This window comes from Aquarana catesbeiana, linkage group LG02 (assembly GCF_042186555.1).
Source record: "Aquarana catesbeiana isolate 2022-GZ linkage group LG02, ASM4218655v1, whole genome shotgun sequence".
NCBI lineage: Eukaryota > Metazoa > Chordata > Amphibia > Anura > Ranidae > Aquarana > Aquarana catesbeiana.
Genome location: NC_133325.1, coordinates 113,193,858 through 113,214,691, shown reverse-complemented (window position 1 = coordinate 113,214,691; position 20,834 = coordinate 113,193,858). Strand labels below are relative to the sequence as shown.

Sequence of the window (20,834 nt, the reverse complement as noted above, 5' to 3'; positions counted from 1 at the left end):
GCAGCAGTATAATTCCTCAGGTCTGGGGGTGCCCTACAGGTTGTGTCTCCCTCCCCTCAAGTAGCATTGCTATGGGACGTCCCATTAAGTAATTACGTAAGGCTCTGTGTCCCATGATGTACGATAAAAAAAATAGTATTTTTATAACAGGTTACCTCTACCTTCAGCCAGGGACCCGAGAAGAGGAGGATCCGGGCTGCCCTGTGTAAAAACCACTGCACAGAGCAGGAAAGTATGACATGTTTACAAAGTATTTATTTTCTATTAATGTAACGATCACTTTAGGGCTCTATTACAATTGGTGTAAAACTGCTTTTCACATCTGTATCTAAGCTGCCAATGGGGTAAAACACAGAGGGTGAAGAGCAGGATCTGGCAGGAGATGTTATGCTTGTTTGTATCATATACAGCTGAATAAAGTTTAATGGGAAGGGGAAAAAAAGATTTGGCAAAAGTGTGAGACTTTCTACTATGAATTTTGAATATCGGGGAGAAGTCGAACATTGTGGCCATAGCACCCGCAGTTGGTGGCGGCGAGCTAGAAGTCCGGCCGGAGCAATACCGACCATTTAACCATTTAACCATTGGCTGCAAATTTATTCCATATACTTTAGCAGGTACAATAGCTTACATGTAAGCATTTCATCAATGTCTTTTAATTGTGTGCTGTGAGTTATTATGTTGGCCTTATTGGTTTAACATTTTATTAATTTCTAATTTTTTTTTTAATAGTGTATTTATCCCCTGGGATACACCCCCTTGGATAACATAATCACGAACACTCCAGACTTGAAGAATCCCTGCCCAAGCAAACAAATAAAGAGGAGTATCTCAGAGCTGTCACCCCCACCCCAGCCAAATGTGAAGCGGTCAAAGACTGATTTGCCTCTCCTTGGTCAGTACAGTCCCATAAATGCAGCTGCTTCTGCTCAAGCTGAAAGCAGTACATCTGCGCAAAGTGTGCCACCAAGGGAACATGATACAACACCTTCAGGAATATCCCAGTGTGGTCGAACTGAGGATATAGAGGTTACAAAACTAGATGTGCCAGAAACTGCAGATTTATTCAGTTCTGCCCCTGTTCTAAATAGGCTTTGTGATGGACTGCTGCAAAGTGAAGATGTTAGAATGATAGATAAGTCATATAGCACCAGTGATGCTAGTAAGAGCTCAAATACGGTGTCTGAAACTGAGGACCTAGAGGAAATCGAGGAAAAGGAACTGAAGAAGCCAGAGCCATCTCCTTTGCCTGAAATGAAAAAAAATTTAAATCACGAAAACAAGATCACTTTGAATGGAAGCCCAGGCATTCTGGAAGACGGTGAATTATCTTCAGAATCTGTGATATTTTCTAAAACTAAGGATTTGCCTACTGGGCTCCTGCAGAATCAGCTCTGTTCACAAATGAAGAACAAGGAAGTGTCAAGTACCCTTTGCAATGGAGAGAGTGCTATGCCAGTTTCTCTGAGTTCCTTGGGAGATGTGGAGCCAGCACAGCCATGTGATGTTATACAGAAGACTCCACAAGATTTCAGTGATAGCAGGGTCTCCAACTTACTGCAGTGCACAGAGAATTTACTGCACAACACCGTTGCTACAGTAGATGGCAGCTGTGCAGAGGATAATCAAGACAGAGGTTTGTCAATACCATGTGAATTCATTGAGGCCAGTCAATCTACATCATTTGAAAGTAAAGTGTTTCCTGTTCCAGAACAGGATAAATCTGAAGAGAATTTGAACAAAACTTCATTAAAATCTGTTTCTCAGCATCATGTTGAAGCTGCTGCTGAAGAGAACAAAAATAACCCTGTAGGAGCATTAGAACCTGTGTTTCACTTGCCACAAAATTCTTGCCAAATGACAAGTGCCTCCTATTCATTGCATGACATTCAGCCCCCGTGTTTATCAGACAATGGTTCTGTGGATGTGTGTGAGCCACCCTGCTCTATGGCTTCTATTATGAAAGCTATTGAAGAGCTCACAGCTGCACCTTTGAAGGTCTGTCCCTTGTCTGCGTCTCTACAGCTGGCGGAAGGTACTGAGAAAATGCATGTTGAAACAACCTCTTCTCACTTAGTGGAAGATATCCAACCTGAACGCTCTTTAGAAGTGGATTCCTCATTAAATTTGCCTGCCACATCTTGTATGGCAGATGCTGCTGTGGTTTCCAGCAGGGTTGTTAGTCCAGAAGGAGCCTCTTTACTGGAAAATCATTTATCAGACCAGGCTGATATCATGGGAGACTGCCAACAAAACAGCTCTGAAACAGCCACTACATCTGCTTTAGTGCAGGAAACCCTTCCAGAGTGCCAGTCACAGGAGAAGTGCTTAAGTGATGTGCCTTTAACCCCTTGTGCTACACCATATAGACCCATAGAGAAAAACAGTCCTCGTGTGACCTCTGCAGAAATAATAATACCCAATACTTTGACGTCAGAGCGACTGGATCGGATTTACAGCTATCAGAAGAGTGTCTGTAATGGAATTACGCCCTTAGACTCCCCTCCAGTGACTATGTCTGTGCATGAGGATTCCTCCCTGATAGGGGTCTGTAATACAGTATGCTCTGTATCTGAAAAAGATGACAGTAGCGCAGAGAAAGAGATCACACCTTTACCAGACCATTCTTTATTAGGAACTAAGAAATTGAACCAAGACTCTATGGAACCATGTGGAGTGAGCACACCTCTTCGCAACATTCAGGCTGCACTCATGAAAGATAATTCTGATCTTGATGTCGCTGGTTCTTCATATAACATAAATTCTGCTATGGATGTGGATGATGGGGATAATGCTAAAATCCCTGCCCCCCTGACGAACAGCCAGTTAGAGAACAATGCAAGTGCCCTAACTCCTTGTTCACAAGCAGAAGATCTAGTAGAGACAGAGGCCTGTCTTCCTTTGCATGATACATTTACTGCTATAGAAGACATTGGTAGTGGAGACCAAGCTGATGCCCCACTAATAGATTCAGCAGAATCTAAAAGGACCCCTAAGAAAATTTCCTTTGAAAATACTCTCCTACCTGACCTGTTGCTAGACATACAGCCTGAGCACCGCATGGAAGATCAGTTATCAGCAGTCCCCAGTCCTACATGTGATACGGATCTAATGGAAACCATTTCTGCAGATTGCAAACAGCCAAAAGAAGGAGATATATTGCAAGCTAGGCTAGACAAACTATGTGTTCAGGACACCGAAACAAACAAGTTGGAAGTAACAAACCCAAACCTCAGTAATGATGATCTTCAGAATAGTATCCATTTGTCAGATACTTTGTCTTCAGCAGGCACTCTGAGCAATGAAAGCATTGAAAGTGGGTCCTTAGACCTTTCTGTAATGAATGTAGAGCAAAGTCCTTTTAATGAGACACTTAAAGCCAGAACTTTCGAGAACTCCCAGAGACTCCTGCAATGGAAGAACCGAAAATCTTTATGTTGGTTAGATTGCATATTATCAGCTCTGGTGCAGTCCAGAACTCTTGGTTTCTTTGTGGCAAAGCATGAAAACGATAAAGAATCCCTCATTCTCAACCTTTTTGCCAAATACAATGAAGCCACTGCATTGTGCAAACAGATTACCAAAAAAAAACAAACAGGTGAGCTTCCTTCCACCATACATTTTTATTCTCACATGTTAAAGTGGAACTCTTGTTTTAGTAATAAAGGATAGATATGTCAGATTTTTAGTTTTGCTTGTCTCCCGGTTCTTGAGATGTAGTGTTATCCTGTGCTGGTATACTGGGTAACACAACAGCAAGAAATCTGAATGAATGTAGATGGACACCCAGTCTGATGCTCTAATTTTTCCCACTCTGTTAATTTATAGTGCTTTTGAAAAAAACAGGATAAAAAGTAAAATATCCCCAATGTAGTGACAGGGAGAAATAAAAGCCTGTTCTGGAATTTGAATGGAACACACAGATACTAGTCAATTTATTGGCGTTATGTGGGTAAAATATGATTTAAAATAAGCCTTGTGTACACAGGCATCAATTAAGAGGATCTCCCGGAGATATTATTTGTTTTCCCACAAACATTTATTTCAATATTAGAGTTGGCTTTCTCCTTGTTTATCTCTGGTAAATTATACATAGGTATTTTTTGCTGTTGTGTACTCTCCTCGCTTTTGGGAATTTCACCAAGCTAAATCCGCATCTATTTTTCTTGTAGGAAGGCCAACAAAATCTGAAACCTGTCTCAATAAAGTCCGAATGCACATATTTGACACATTAAAGCCACTTTTGAAGTGTGAATTGGGTAAGAATTTTGTTTGTTGTTTGGTTGTATATTCACAATGTCTGCTCTGTCTGGTCAGTTTTATTGTTACTTTCCCTTAGAGACATTTTTGTTGTATTTTAGAGCAGCTGTAAATGGCTGACATTGCCTAGAGTAAGGGGCGTCTGTAAGTGAAAACAAAATGTGCAGCTTTGACTAAAGTTGAATAATGCCCTTGCTATAGATTTAGGCGATTTACATACCTCAGAAGCCCAACTTAACCACTTCAGCCCCGGAAGAATTTACCCCTTTCCTAACCAGAGCTTTTTTTTGCGATTTGGCACTGCGTCGTTTAACTGACAATTGCGCGGTCGTGCGACGTTGTAACCAAACAAAATTGACGTCTTTTTTTCCCCCCACAAATGGAGCTTTCTTTTGGTGGTATTTGATCACCTCTGCGTTTTTTTTTTTTTTTTTTTTTTTTTTTTTGTGCTATAAACAAAAAAAGAGCGACAATTTTGAAAAAAAACACAATATTTTGTACTTCTTGCTATAATATCCCCATTGCGTTTTTTTTTTTTTTTTTTTTTTTAATTCCCTCAGTTTAGGCCCATATGTATTCTTCTACATATATTTTTGGTAAAAAAAAAATCGCAATAAGCGTATTTCGGTGTGCGCAAATGTTATAGCGTCTACAAATTAGGAAATAGATTTATAGAATTTTTATTTATTTATTTTTTTTACTAGTAATGGTGGTGATCTGCAATTTTTTTTTTTTTTTTTTTTTTTTTATCGTGACTGCGACATAATGGCGGACACATCGGACAATTTTGACATGTTTTTGGAACCATTGGCAATTAATACAGCGATCAGTGTGATTAAAAATACATTGATTACTGTAAAAATGTCACTGGCAGTGAAGGGGTTAACACTATGGGGACGGTGAAGGGGTTAACTGTGTTCCCTGGGAGGTGATTCTAACAAGGGGGAGGGGACTAACTAGAGGAAGTGACGGATCATGGTTCCTAGCTAATAGGAACACACGATCTGTCACTCCTGTCAGAACAGGTTTACACACACTTGTCCCTGTTCTGTGTCTCCTGGTCACGATCGCTCATGGCCGGCGAGCATCAGAACCCCCGCTGTGCAGTGGGCGCGCGCCTCCAGCGATGCGCGCCTGCTATCCGGACCCCCGACGTATAGCTACATGGTTTCACGCAGGGGAGCCAACCTGCTGCAGTACAACTGCGGCGGCTGGACCGGAAGCAGTTAAAAACTCCCAGGTATTTTGTCATCATCATCTCATCCTGCCTTGTTGCTAGGATGTTGCTAAGAGACTCCCAGCTGTTACTGCACAACCGTTACAACAGCGAGCTCTCAAATACTGAGCTCAGAGCTACTGTGTCAGAGGAGAGAGGCATGTTGAGGGGTTGTGAATTGGAGAAAGAACTTACTCCTATGATGGTGGAAGTGCAAAGTAATGGCTGGGAGAGACTTGGTAAACAATGTAGAACCAGATGATGCCATCTCTGGGAGTTATTTATTTAGGCCTCAGGAGATACGTAACTGGTTCATCTATAACAAGGGCATTATCCAACAGTGCTCAAAGCTGCACAGTTTTGGTCTACAGACTCCCTATAACTGCATCGGCAGTTTTTTGGTAAAGGTGAACTATTCCTTTAAGCTTTTACAATAGCTGACTTTCATGCAGCACTCATGAGTTTTCTAATTGCATGTTATCTTATTATTCTGGTTACAAAATTTTAAAGCAGAATTTTGGTGTTAATAAAAAAAATAAAAACCATGCTCGCCTTGGTGCTGCAGCTGTCCCCTGCTAGCTTTAAGACCGAGAACTGAGCAAACAAATGACCATTAATCGCTCAGTTCTCGGTCTTCCCAGAGTGGAGAGCAGTGACTGTCAGTTACCATTCTCTGCTCTGCCCCTCCAGAGCACAGAGGAGCGCTGGGCTGGAAAGGGGGTACATGCAGTTAAATTGGTCTGCGCTGAGGGTTGGAGCCAGCCATCAGGCAGCTGGGTGGATCCCAACAATATTTTGGAAATCCTTCCTGAGCCTGGAGCAGCTTTGTGACATCACTGGAGAGCAAAAGTAAGTGCACTCCTGTGACCCAGAAGAGAAATATGGGCAAAAATAGGTTCACTGAGCTCTAGGTAGAAGTGTTTTATAATAATCCGTGACCATGAAATTAAGGTGGCACATTATTTGAGATTCTGTGAGTAAAGGTGGAAATCATGTAATGCCATGCACGCAGCAGTACATCATAAAAATACAGCATGCCCCTCCATATATGAACGGTCTGTCAACAGAAGCAGAAAAAACAGCAATCGTCGATGGTGAGGTTTTTCCTGTATACGAAATAAAAATGTAATATTTGGTGCTCAAATGCATAAAGCCTCATGGACAAAATACAAAAGTGGCAGTTACAGGGGTTGGAACAAACTAGAATACTGCTGGGGTGCTCACAAAGTTCACTGGTTCTGCCTGATGATGCGTACAGTTACTGGTAAATTATGCAAGTTACATTTCCCCTCTCTACTATGTTTATACTCTGCAATCAGACAGGCAGAGATAGAAAACGCCCAAGCAAGCACTCAAGCTACTACAAAGTGTGTATGAAGTTAGAGGAACTGCAGTCTGCTCACATTTTTTGTAATTAAAACATCTTGACAATTTCTGAAGCTTCCCTCCAACCATTTACATATTTTTTTTATATATACTGTGATTCTGTACTATGCCGAATATGCTGCAGAAATCTTCCTCCACCAAGTCTGGCTGCAGCCATTTTAACTGTGGGCAGCTGAAGCTGCTGCCTGTTCACTTCCTGGATTTACACAGAGGCAGACCTCCAGCTCTGCAGCCCTCATTGGCCCTCTTATGACTCATCCCCTCCCCCTTCCTGGCACAAGACAAACAGGAAGTGGGCTGTATAAGGTTTTTACTATCCAAAGTTAAAATGACAAGGACAGAAGATTTAATAGATGGAAAGATGAAAAAATGACTTGGGCCCCTTTCACACGGGGCTGTCTGTTTTCACTACTCCGCTTGCTTACCCGGCAGATGAACCTGTCAGAGAGTCCGCTCTCCCCTATGGGGGGATCTGATGATTACGGAACGCCTGTCCGTTTTCATCTGGTCCGATCCACATCTGACGCTCCATAGAGCTGTATGGAGCGACCGTTCAGATCCGCCTGATAAAACTGACAGGCGGATCTGAATGGTCCGCATGCGTGAAAGGGGCTTTAAGGTCTGCTTTAAATCTGTCATTATAAGCAACTTAAAAAGGGAACAGTAATAAAATAGAAATATGGGTAAAGCTCTCTCTCTTTTTTTTTTTTTTTTTTTGGGGTGTCTGAGGGAAAATATCTCTATGTACACCATTTAGACCTGTAATGAAATAATACTATTGGTGATGAAATTTTAAGATAAGGCTTTATTTACATAAGTACAGAGCCCTGAACAGTACGTTGCTCGTTTTTGAAAGCTGTGCTGGAGGAAAACCTTGGGTTTAATATCGGTGTGAAATGCAAATTTTACATTTCATAAAAAAATCACCAACATAGTATACTAATGTGAGAAGCCAATATTCAAATCCTATAAACAAATAATAAGTCCTAATTCAAATGGCTGGGAGTGTCAATTCAGTTGATGACACCCCCAGATTGGTTTTGCATATAGCAGTGTGAACTGTCGATTCAGACAGCAATCAGATTGCATGGGTGTTCACACCCATGCGATCCGATTCTGGTGCGGACCAAAAAAAGGGTCCTGCACGACTTTGGTCCGAATGCTATGCAAATTCCGCCATACAATCTATATGGCTGAGTTTGTATCGCACAGACATCGCATGTGATTCGCAGTGTGGTGTGTCGCACTGTCTGCATTTGGGGCCATACACCCATGCTTGTCTGCCTGTTGAACTTGGCTGTGCAAGTGAGATTGCACAACCACTGGATCTCCATTCACTTATAGGCTGCTTGTACACAGCTCAATGCTACACAAAAAATCATATTGATCTTGGTGCTGTATGGGGCTCTTCAATCCACGTGAATGAAGCCTAATAGTTGATGTGAGATCATTTCTTTTAGACATAATAGTGTTGGAAACCATAGCTCAATGAAGGTAGCTAGTTATGTGCATTTACTTATTACAATAGAACTGTTGCCTATCTATGATGGTACATGCACACTGCCTATAAATCTATGCCTTTCCTCTAGCGCAACTTTTATAAAGAAGGGCAGGTCAGACAATTGTTCGAGTGCAACGCTAATCCTTATTGCTATCCCACATATGCTGTGAACACAGGTTCATCAGTGTTGTAGGACTGAAAAAGAGATGCACAATAAAACCGTGCATTACACCTTTCTTTATGAAAATCTAACTGGTGCAAAGCCATAATGTATTCACATTCCCTATGGGGACATACTGGGACTTGCTTTTAAATCTTTGGTAAACAGAGATCCACAGGAGACGTTCATACTCTGTTACAAACAGTCAAAATGTGTACTGTGAGGGTCCAGATCACATTCCCCCTATTCTATGCCACGTTAAACCTGGTACGATGGTCTGCAGTGTTCAGTGCATGTCATTTGTCTTCTGCATGGCTGAGGGATTTTCTACAGCCACAATCTCCTGTAATAAACTGATATTTCCCTTTTTTGTAGTGGAAAATTTTTACACAAAGAAAGGCTTCAATTAGATGAACCTGAGAAATTTCAAAACAGAATAAGTAGGTTTCTGAATAGATGTAGAATAGGTTATAGACTAATGCAAACTTATGTAGCCAGTCCAATCTTGGAAACAGCATACCAGTTTAAAGGGTTTCTGTAAGGACAGTGCAGTACATGAATGCTTTTACTGCACAGAATGTGGACAGGACGCATGGGGGTTGATTTACTAAAGGCAAATAGACTGTGCACTTTGCAGAGTGCAGTTGCCCTCTGAGTGCAATTGCCCCAGAGCTTAGTAAATGCGGTAAGCCTTGACTTTGCAAAGAGTTCCCAATCTTGTGCAAGGAAAATTAAAAAAACAGCATTTTTGCTTGCATGTGATTGGATGACGGGAGTCAGCAGAGCTTCTACTCATTTACTAAGCTCTGGAGCAACTGCTCTTGTAGAGTGCAACTGCACTTTTCAAAGTGCACAGTCTTTTTCCCTTTAGTAAATCAACCCCATGGCTTTCATGAAGTTAGTACCTACACAGGCACTTTGGCGAGCTCTGGTGGCACTGCGGAAGGATCAGCCAATATGAGAAAGTATGTCTTGGCATCTTTTGATACCAGCTCTTAAGAAATTTATAGTACAGGTGTGTTAAGGAGCCAAGGGACATGGTTCTATTCACATCACTTGAAGGTTCGGCAACAGCTATTTTCTTTTTTTTTTCTTTAACATCCTGACTCCTGAGATTTGTCTAAATACAATATAAATACATTAAACAGAAAAATAACTATACTTTTTCCTGTGGCACAAATCACTTTAATCAGAAAAGACCTCCAATCCCATAATAATTTTCACTAAACGTCTAGTCATTTTACTGTACATTATTTTTTAAATCTTGGTTTGTAAAACTAGTTACCCCCTTTGTCACTGGAGGCACCTCTGTCAATTGCTTTAAAACTTTCATGTGCAGTTTATTTTTTAATTAGGTGGCACCCCTTCATTTCAGGTGTCTACGAAGTGACTAATACGTTTTTGGACTATTCGGACTGCAGTCTAGTGTAAATGGAATGACAGCTGCCAGGTATGAAATTGAGTAGGTTTTGGCTTCTAGAGTAAATGTTGCTGAATCTAATTCTCAGCAAATTAGCCTTGTTTTATTGTACATTGGTGTGCCACCCACATGCTCCAGGCTTATTTTATAGATGCTTTCTGCAGCATGATGGAAATAAGGCTTAAGAGAGAGTCTGCTCTTATGTGGCAGTGCATTTACTTGGGTAGCTTCATTTTCTTTCGTTGTGAATCTTACTTTTTTTTTTTTTTCCCCCAACCTTTTTTTGCTGCCGGGCGTTTTTGCATTTTTTTCTTTTTTTTTTTTTTTTTTGCACACATTTTAAAAATGTTACGACCTGAAGATTACACAAAACCCCAAAATATTATATATTTTCTGAAAGCAGACACCCTAGAGAATAAAATAGTAGTAGTTCCAATTTTTTATGTAACACGATATTACCGCAAAGGCCTAGGAGATGCAAAATCTCTGTAAAAATCACACTAAAGTGAATTTTAGGGCAAACAAATGCAATAAATTACCCTAATTTTTGGCAAAATATAAAAGATGAGGTTGCTCCGAGTAAATATATACCAAATATGTCAAACCTTGTCATTTCACAGGCCCACACAAAGTTGACAAACTTCAGTACCCTATATTTTCTATAGGCAACACTTCAAAAGCTCCTATAAAATTATTGCTCACTACCAGTGTGCCTGGCAATACGTAACGTGTATCGAAATCTACATTTTCGAGTGTAGGTGCCCCTGACAGGTGTGTTTTACATTTGTGCTTTCAATGGGGGGGCTTAAAAAAAAAAAAAAATTGGAGGGGGAGGGGGGTGTTATGTGCCTGGGTGTAAATTTATTTTTTTGCAATTAAACAACTTCTTTTTTTATTTATTTATTTTTTATCACACTGGGGACAGAGTACCATATATGATGAATTCTTTTATGTCAGGTTCTCTTTAATAAGACTGGACCCTGCATGTCTCCTCTGGGCTCCACTGGATGTATTGCAGATATATATGCAGATTGCATTGCAATACATTCGTTCCTGGCTATGCTGGTCAGGGAAAGTGACAGGGTGACCCAGAAGTGACGTCATACACACTTTCCTGGTCACCAATAAGCATGTGAGGAGAGTGGACGTGCGTCCGCTCTCCTCCCTCACCTCCACCCGCCATGTCAGTTCCAGGCAAGCAGAGCCTGGAATACATGGCAAGGGCGCCGTTACTGGGGGTGCAACACAGCCACCCAAAAGACTCCTGCCTGTCAGGTGGAAGCAGTCAGTTTTACACACAATCCCAGTGGCTGCAGCCAAGCCCCCCCCCCCCCCCCCCCCCCCCAGTTGTCGGGTCTGTACGTTGTACGGACCTGGCAGTGAAAGGGTTAAAGTGGATGTAAACCCAATGTCATCCTTTCTAAACTACTGCCATAGGGGTTATCTATAAGGATATATATGCCTCCTGCATGTATCTTTACCTGTCAAATGTCTCCCCTCTGTCTGTTATGAGACCCGTGGGTGGGTCTATTGTCTGGAGCTCGGTGGGTGGAGTTGTGTTGTCAGTAGACTCCCCGCCCACCTCTACACTCCCCTTGTCAATATGCATTTTCTCCTGTGTATTTCTTACACTGAACTTCTGCCATAATCTCTAACATCCAGTGAAGAGGCAGGAAAGTCACCATATGACTTCAGCATGCCAAATCATGCTGAGGTGTGGAACAGCCAATCCTTGCAGAGATGCTGAAGAAAGGAGTGGGGGTGGGAATTAAAAAATAATGCGTGTCTTAGGCTAGTGCACGAGATGTAAATCACCTGTCACTCACAGCAAAGGGGAGGATTTGACAAAGTTTTTCTCTGTCAAGTTTTATCTCACTGAACAAAAAGAGGATTGCTCAGAGCTGGATTAACTCTTTGTGGCAAGACTGGGCTCAAATGATAGGAAATCTTATACTTTACATTATGACATCAAAAAGAAAAAAAATTTTGAGTTTACATCCACTTTAAGGGACTGCATATTTCAGTGGCTAGAACTAAATTTATGTGCCTCTGGTTACCCTTTAGACTAAAAAAAGGTATCTTTTTGACGAAACAGCAGCATATGCTGGGAAATGAGGAGGGCACCAGAGAATTGGTGCACTTTGAAATTTCTCATCAAGTAGATCTGTGTTCTAATTTCCTGTGCACTGTCATACCAGATTTTAAGGTGTGCAAAGCTAACATACTCACATTCATTAAAATATGTTCTGAGGTGTGCATGGCCGGTCAAAGGGAAAGTGTTGAGAGCAAAACGCTTCAAGCAGAGGATTCTTGTTCTAGGTCAGTGTTGCAAAAACAGTACTTGAATCCATCTCCCTTACAAGTACAGGACAGACCAAAATGTTTACAACCACATGGTAGTTGTTTGAAAAAAGGCAAGAGAAATAACAATCACTGAAGTGTACAGTATGGGACACAAGCTGGACATTCAGAGACACTGGGTTATAGGCTGCTACCATTAGCTGATTGTTGTTCTTTAGTCGTTTAGTCATGTCCGACTCTTTGTAACCTCATGGACAATAGCGCGCCAGGCTTTTCTGTCCTCCACTGCCTCCCGGAGCTTGCTTAACTTCATGTTCATTCATCAGGGTCTTTTCCAATGAGTCTTCTCTTCGCATTAGGTTCCAAAGTATTTGAGTTTCAGCTTCAGGGCCTGTCCTTCCAGTGATTCAGGGTTGATTTCCTTCAAGATTGACTGGTTTCATCTTCCTGGCTTCCAAGGGACTTTCAAGAGTCTTCTCCAACACCATAGTTCAAAAGCATTAATTTTTTGCCTTCAGCCTTCCTTATGGTCCAACTTTCACAACCATAGGTTACTACTGGGAATACCATAGCTTTGACTATACAGCACTTTGTCAGTAGAGTGAAGTCTCTGCTTTTTATAATGTTGTCTAGGTTTGCCATTGCTTTGCTCACAAGAAGCAAGTGTCTCTTAATTTCATAGCTACAGTCACCGTCTGCCGTGATCTTGGAGCCTAGGAAGATCAAATCCGTCTCTGTTTCCATTTCTTCTCCTATTTTCCAAGGAGTAATGGGACTGGTTGTCATGATATTAGTTTTCCTAATGTTCAATTTCAGGCCAGCTTTTAGCTGATTAGTAACTGGCAAATTTTTGTTGGACGCATCCCCGGGCATATCCCTATAACCTTATCCCAATCCGTGAGACCTTCCAGTGTGGTGTTTTTTTTTTTTTTTTTTGTGCTAAGCAAGCAATGTGTAGAGTACACGGGTATAGAGGGAAGGGTGTCCTATACTGTGCTCCAAGATATGGAAGTTACAAGTCAGAATTCCTTTAATCGTACAGTACAGGTTACAAACTGGATATTTAAAGACCCTGGGACATCTCCAAGCAGTGAGTAAGATGTCGTGTGTCCAGATTGGTGCAACCTCAATACCATGAACAGGATCCGCACCCAGGGATGGCCTGTAATGTTGCTTCAGCACTGTATCCAGCCTGGGCACTAACCTTGGCACAGTGCAACATGTGTAGTTAGCTGCAGGGTGTTATACAGGAACAGGGCTGTGGTCCATCCATATGGAACCAAAACCTTGAAGACTCCTCATGAGGCTACACATCTTGATGGGTCTAACCCAGATAGCGACCCACAACAAGGACAGGTAAGACAGGTTCTTCCTGTATTAGACTGATACTGTAGCCTCTCTTTTTTAAATGTTTCCTGAATAGTATTCATTTCTATGTTTAAAACTATCCGAAAACAAGGAGTTGTGTTAAAAAAAATACTCTCTTATGACGTAATAAACTTTTCAAACTTGGTGGTAAATTTTCCACCATTCAGAGCTTAGTCTTAGGTGAATGACAAGGCATTACTTCACACCACAGCTAACACTACTACGACTTCAGCATAGAGCCCTTTTATAAAGTACTTGGGAACTTCCCCAGAACAATTGACAGCTGGGTTGCAGTGTACTCCTTCACAGACCCGTTTACCACATTTCTGCAGTCTTCTCTGTGAGTACCCCACAAGGGAATAATATCCTTACTGATGGCAATGGTGGGAACCATTGCAAAAGCTTAAGCAAACATTCGCTTTACAGAGGGCTTGCAAAACACTCAAACTGGTCAGCGTGAGGACTCTTCTCTTAGAGCCCATTCACACAGGGGCAACTTTGGATCCGACTTCAAGTCGCCTCAAGTCGCGCTACACGAAAAAATCAATGTAAGTGAATGGATCTGTCTTAATGCACACTACTGCAGTCGCTCCGACTTCAGAAAAGGTTCCTGTACTACTTCAATCCGACTTGAAGGCAACTTGTACCCATTGATTTCAATGGAAGTTGCCTCCAAGTCTGATCACTGTTCATACTGAGGCAACTTTACAGGAAGCAGAAAAGAAACAGAAAGTAATTTCCTCCACTAAACAGCCAGCCCCCTCGTTCTCACACAAAGCTGATAAGCTCTGATTGGCCACTTGTAAAGTTCCCTGTCCTGGAGGCGACTTCAAGTTGTGTTGTAAGTTGCCCCAAGTCGTGCTGTGATTCATACTCAAGTCGTGTCCAAGTTGCCTCCCAAAGTCGTGCTGGAAGTCGTGTTGCCCCTGTGTGAATGGGCTCTTACGTTGGAGCTGAAACCTATTTTAACATGGGTCTCTACATCCAATTTTGGCTCTATTGCAGACACACAACAAGCAGCCTATATGACCTATTTGAAGGCACATTTTTGTGCAACCATGTCCCACTTTCTCAGACAACTGATGACTTTAATACAGCCATCACTGTCCAGAGCTCAAAAAAATGCCAATCTCCTTATCCCCCCTTCTACTGCCTTTACCGGAGTCAGGAAGTTAAAAAACCTCAGACAGAAATTGAATTTAGGGCATGAAGAGAACTCCTAGGCTGTTTTACAGGAGGCAGTGGAACATTTCTCTCCCCCAGGCTCCTATACACCTGATGTTATGGCTTCAAGAAATATACTTGACTACGTAGAATGTAGATGCACTCCCTTCTGCTGTGTGCAAAAGCCTAAGCACAGTCGCACTTTATTCTCCTCTGTTGCATTACCCGTATTCATGAACAAAAAAAGGGCAATTCATGGTGATTGGTTTAACCCTGAGAAGATTTTCACACCTCCTGACAATTTGATGTCACTCTCTCTCCAGTGGGAAAAGTTCACCTAAAGTGGTCTGTTCTGGTAGTAGACCTTGCTGTCTCGGTTTTAAGCAAACCTTACTGTGCTTATAGAAGGTGTTTCTGACATGTAAAATTTGAGACCCTTTTAAAGGCTCTCTTTAACCTTGCAGGCCCAGCTCTGTACCTGGTTATTGCTGCATTCTGTGTCTACCAGACCGCAGCTAATTGGACTGCAGCAGGATCTTGTCTTCCAATAATTAATCTTAAAGGAGTACTTACAGACACTGCCCTTTGCATTACTCTTTTTTTGTGTTGATGCCATTGCACAAGTCATGACAAAAATCTCCAGATTTGCACTCAATTCTGTTTTAACACGGCTTATACTTCCTCCAAATGGTGTCCCATTGCTCTTCTCAGGCTTTATTCTCAAAGCGAAAACTCAATCCTCCTAGTCTGTGTGAGATTAGGAACACAATCTTCCAAATCCACCTCAAAACCCTCTTCATATAGAGGATGTCTGTTACAGTTTGCCTTTCTCTGGGTCACAGAAGTCCCAGACCTGTGGGTTCAATTTGTGATTTCAAAGGGGTACAGAACTCTACCCCCTCCATTGTTTTTCTTCTCTCAGACCAAAATGTGTTTTTTTTTTTTTTTTTTTTGTTTATAACGCAAAAAATGAGAACCACAGAGGTGATCAGACACCACCAAAAGAGCTCTATTTTAGGGGTTGACGGATTATAGGTGTGGCCGATATTCACTTTATTTTTTTTTAAGTATCCGTAACAAACTTATCGATATTGTTTTAAGTGGTTGCTGCGGGGTGATGCCTGCAGCTGCAGGCATCACCTTGGTACTATTCTTTAGAGCAGACAGACGGCTTTCTTATAATAACAATCCATGTGGCTACGCAGCTGCTCGGCCGTTATCACAAGCAGGAGGAGGGAACATTTATTTCTTAATCTGAAAATTCCAACATTTAGAACAATGCAACATGTTGTTGGCCTGAAACAAGCATGCTCTTTCTCTCAATCTCCAGATGTTCCTCTCCAGCCAAGAAAGGAACTCCCTAGCTTGGTGGATTTCTAATCCAGCCTTGACAATGGGGAAGTTTCTACCACACCCATGAAGGGTGATAACAGATACCATTTTTACCATAACAGATATTTTTTTTTTTCCTTTGGTAGAAGAAGTCATGGTTCGTTGCTTATCCATTGCTTGGGGATGTCTCGGGGTCTATGAATAATCCAGCCTGTACCCTGCACTGTACAATTCAGATAAAAGGAATTTGGCTTGTCATTTCCCTGTCCTGGAGTACAGGACAGTCTGCCCTCTGTTTTGTTCCTGTGTTACTCTGCACTGTTTGTTAGGTCTAAAGGTGGGGGGTAGGGTTATAGGTGTACACCCAGGGGACATGTTCAGCAAAGCTGTGTCCAATCTCTTAAAGGTAGCCACCTATAACCCAGGGTTTATGAATATACAGCCTTTGTCCTGTACTGTACTCGGACATAGAGTTTACAGGTAAGTCAAATTTCCTTTTATTGCCTATTGTCCAGTGTTGGCCTAATCATAATGGCGCAAAATGCTCACAAAGGCACAAAATGCTCATGAAAGGCTTAGAGAAACACTGATGCATATCAGAATTTTGTATTTAAAGGAGAAGTCCAGCCTGAGCGTTTTAGGGTCACAGTAGTGCAATTTGTTTTGCACTCCTGTGACCCGTTTGCAGCGGAGAGCAGTCTGAAGTCCGCTCTCTGCTGACGTCACTGCCATCAGTCAAGGCAGCGCGTCATCTCGACTTCCCAAGTCTGGATCCTTCAGCTGCCTTGATTGATGGCAGTGTCAGCGAGCCGCTGAGATGGACACTCCCTACCCCTCCACAGCTCATTGCTCCAGTGAGCGTGGAGAAGCAGAGAGGAGAGACGCTGACTGACAGTCTGCAGCTCTCCTCTCGGATCTGTGAGAACTGAGCCATTGGCGATGTTCGATGGCTTGGTTCTCAGTGCAGAGACGGCGGGGGGACAGCTGCAGCATCGGTCCGATGCTCCATCCACATAGGTAAGTATGAATAAAAAATAAACCCATACTTTTTTTTTTTTTTTTTTTTTTAAGACTTGTTTTTTTTAGAAAACAGGGCAAGTAGCAAAATGTGGAGTGTCTATAGCAACTACTTGGAAAATCCCTTTGGTACTCATCTAACTTCAGCAAATTCATATACAGTTGATACTCGAAAAAAATTAGAAATCGTGCAAAAGTTCATTTATTTCACTAATGCAGCTAAAAAGGTGAAACTAATATATGAGATAGACTCATTACATGCAAAGCAAGATAGTCAAGCCGTGATTTGTCATAATTGTGATGATTATGGCTTACAGCTCATGAAAACCCCAAATCCACAATCTCAGAAAATTTGAATATTACATGCAATCCATAAAACAAGGATTGTACATAGAACAATATCGGACCTGAAAAGTATAAGCATGCATATGTACTCAGTACTTAGTTTGGGCCCCTTTTGCAGCAATTACTGCCTCAATGCGGCATGGCATGGAAGCTATAAGCCTTTGGCACTGCTGAGGTGTTATGGAAGACCAGGATGCTTCAATAGTGGCCTTCAGCTCTTCTGCATTGTTCGGTCTCATGTCTCTCATCTTTCTCTTGGCAATGCCCCATAGATTCTCTATGGGGTTCAGGTCAGGTGAGTTTGCTGGCCAATCAAGCACAGTATTCCCACCGTCATTGAACCATGTTTTGGTGCTTTTGGCAGTGTGGGCAGGTGCCAAGTCCTGCTTGAAAATGAAGTCAGCATCCCTATAGAGCTCGTCTGCGGAAGGAAGCATGAGGTGCTCCAAAATCTCCTGGTAGATGGCTGCGTTGACTCTGAACTTAATGAAGAACAGTGGACCAACACCAGCAGATGACATGGCTCCCCAAAATCAACACATACTGTGGAAACTTCACACTGGACTTCAAGCATCTTGCAATGTGTGCCTCTCCATTCTTCCTCCATACTCTGGGTTCCTGGTTTCCAAATGAGATGCAAAATTTGCTTTCATCAGAAAAGAGGACTTTGGACCTCCCCCCGTTGGACAAAGTACATGTAGCTGAGTGCTTCATAAATGTAGCTATGAAGTCTGACATGAAATGAATGGTTTGTATTAGCAACAGGGCTTCTTTAAAAATAAATGTGGTTGTGATCTGCAGCAATATATGCTTGGCAAATTTTGCTAATTTTTTTTTTTTTACCAGGTCAGATCAGCTTCCTCTACCCAAAGGAATTGGTTGGGGGAGGATTTCTCGTATTAAATCAATGTGCATTGTAACAAGCGGTTACCATGTTTAAAGCCCATAAATGTGTGAACTGAAGTAGACTGGAACAGCATTCAGATGCACCAGCTGTTCAGGGCAAAATCAAACCAACCACTGAAAACCCAATCTTTTAATGTGAACCTGTCACTTTATCTGGTATTGGCAAATCAATAGTTCGGTTAAAGCTATTATCAGGTTGTGTGTGTATGTGTGAGTGTGTGTGTGTGTGTGTGTGTGTGTATGTGTGTGTGTGTATATATATATATATATATATATATATATATATATATATATATATATATATATATATATATATATATATATATATATATATATATATATACATGCTTATACTTTTCACTTTTATACATTAGATATATATAATATCTATCTCATTTTATGTGCGATACTATAGAGAAGAGTAAAAACCTCTTGCTGGGAAACGTAGTCAGTTATGGAGCTCAGTGATTGGACAGTGGATAGCTATAAGTCAGAGTACAGGCAGTCAGTAGTTGCCTCTAATGAACTGCCATATATTTAGCTTTATGCAAAAGCTTGGTCTATTTGGGGTTATATTCTTATGCACATGAAATGCTTAATCCACTCCTTAATAGAAACAGGTCATATTATGTACACACTTTTTTGATGGAATTAAAGCTTGCAGAAAAGCTTTTTTACTCCCATCTTGCATGATGTTGCCTCCTGGGTGCTGAATGAGTTAACACCTTGCAGATTTTATATGGACACTTTATATGATCATTGTGTAATGGCAGGTTTTCTATTTCCATTCATAATAGGACACAAAGAGAGTCCGGTGTTTGCTTTTCCTCTGCTCCTGAGACTGGACCCAGATTTTCAGAAGCTTTTTGTTCATTCTTTTACATGGAACTTCAAATGTGAATCCTGTGGGTACACTTACCAGGACAGGTGAGTGATTTGTATTTTAATTGCAGATAGACATTTCAAGTACCGTATTTATGGGCGTATAACACGCACAGGCGTATAACACGCACATTCATTTTAAGAGGGAAGTTTCAGGAAAAAAACTTACATTTAAAATAAGAAACTTTGAAGCAAAATAAGGGTCAGTGCCCATCTGCAGCCTCACCATTGCCATCAATGCAGCCTGATCAATGCCCATCTGCAGCCTTACAAGTGCCACCAATGCAGCCTCATAAGTCCACATCAATGCAACAGCCTCGCCATTGCCATCAATGCAGCAGCCTCACCATTGCCATCAGTGCAGCCTGATCAATGCCCATCTGTAGCCTAGAGGGGACAGGGAGGGGGGTGGGACAAGCGCCGACAGATTACATACAGTGAGAATCTCCTATGAAAGACAGAACAGTGGTCCAATGGCAGCCCAGGAGACGGGACTTCCTATTACAGAGGCTGCTAAGTAAACAGGAGATTCTCACTGTATGTAATCTGATGTCGCCCCTTCCGCCCTCCTCCCTGTTCCCTCCGAGGCAGCTAAAATTGAAGTATCGGCGTATAACACGCACACGCTATTTGCACCCGATTTTTATGGTGAAAAAATGCGTGTTATACTCCAATAAATACAGTAATTTCTCACTTTGAAACTTGGTGTAGACTGAATATGATCTCCAAACAGTTACTCAGACAGTTTAATATGCAGCAGTCGTATAAGCTTTTGTCGTATAATACAGGAATTGATTTATAGACCGTGGGTTATATATACCACTGCCTTCAGGTAATGGCAATCGTCTGCGCTAGGTCCGCCCCCTTATTACACTGATGTAACTCTGCCCACTCTGAGGCTCTAGTTTTCGCTAGTGTCCTTAGATGATGGAATTCTTCTCTTGGAGAAGAATTTTATTTAAATTTTTTTCCTCCAGAAATATTTTGCCTCTTTCTACTGCCACTTCTTACAGGGTTAGACTACTTATGGCCTTCATGTGGTTTTTTTAATCGGTGACCCTCATGTACATCTTGGTGAACTTTCTCCTGCCATAGATGATCCTAAATCTGCAAGATTACAACTCTTGCCCTTGGGCAGTTTCCTCAAAAAATACACTCAGGCAGCAACTGAGGGAAGGGGGTTCTAACCTCATTATCCACTTTATTAATTCCTACCCTTCATTTTTTTTTTCTTGAGGACATCCCACAGCCTATGAATCTATTCCTGTGTCCTATACTGCATGATAACGTTTTGGAATTTTGACGTACCTGTAAATCTTGGAGTGCAGTACACAGGTCCCCCTTCTCTCTTCTCTGTGACCTCCTTATTGCTTGCAAACAAAACTGGACCCTCAGTATGGGTGGGATTATATAAGTGTGTACTAGGGGGCAGACCCAGAGAAGACGTGAGAAGCAAAGTGCCAGGGTCCAAAGTCCAGTCAGCAGACTGGGGGTGGAGGAAGGATGTCACTCTTTTTCTTAACTGTAGTTGGGATGCATTAAGGTGAAAAAACACAAGGGTTTACAACTCCTTTTT

The 20,834-nt window shown here is 41.7% G+C and overlaps 1 protein-coding gene across 1 annotated transcript in view; it reads left to right on the top strand.

Annotated features, from left to right (window-relative positions):
- The window catches only part of USPL1 (ubiquitin specific peptidase like 1), a 70,952-nt gene that overhangs the window by 32,079 nt on the left and 18,039 nt on the right, over nucleotides 1-20,834 (top strand). The window contains exons 4-6 of the mRNA XM_073613363.1: nucleotides 733-3,598; nucleotides 4,173-4,259; nucleotides 19,174-19,303. Of these exons, the coding sequence (XP_073469464.1) occupies nucleotides 733-3,598; nucleotides 4,173-4,259; nucleotides 19,174-19,303 (3,083 nt within the window). The remainder of the gene's footprint in view (nucleotides 1-732; nucleotides 3,599-4,172; nucleotides 4,260-19,173; nucleotides 19,304-20,834) is intronic.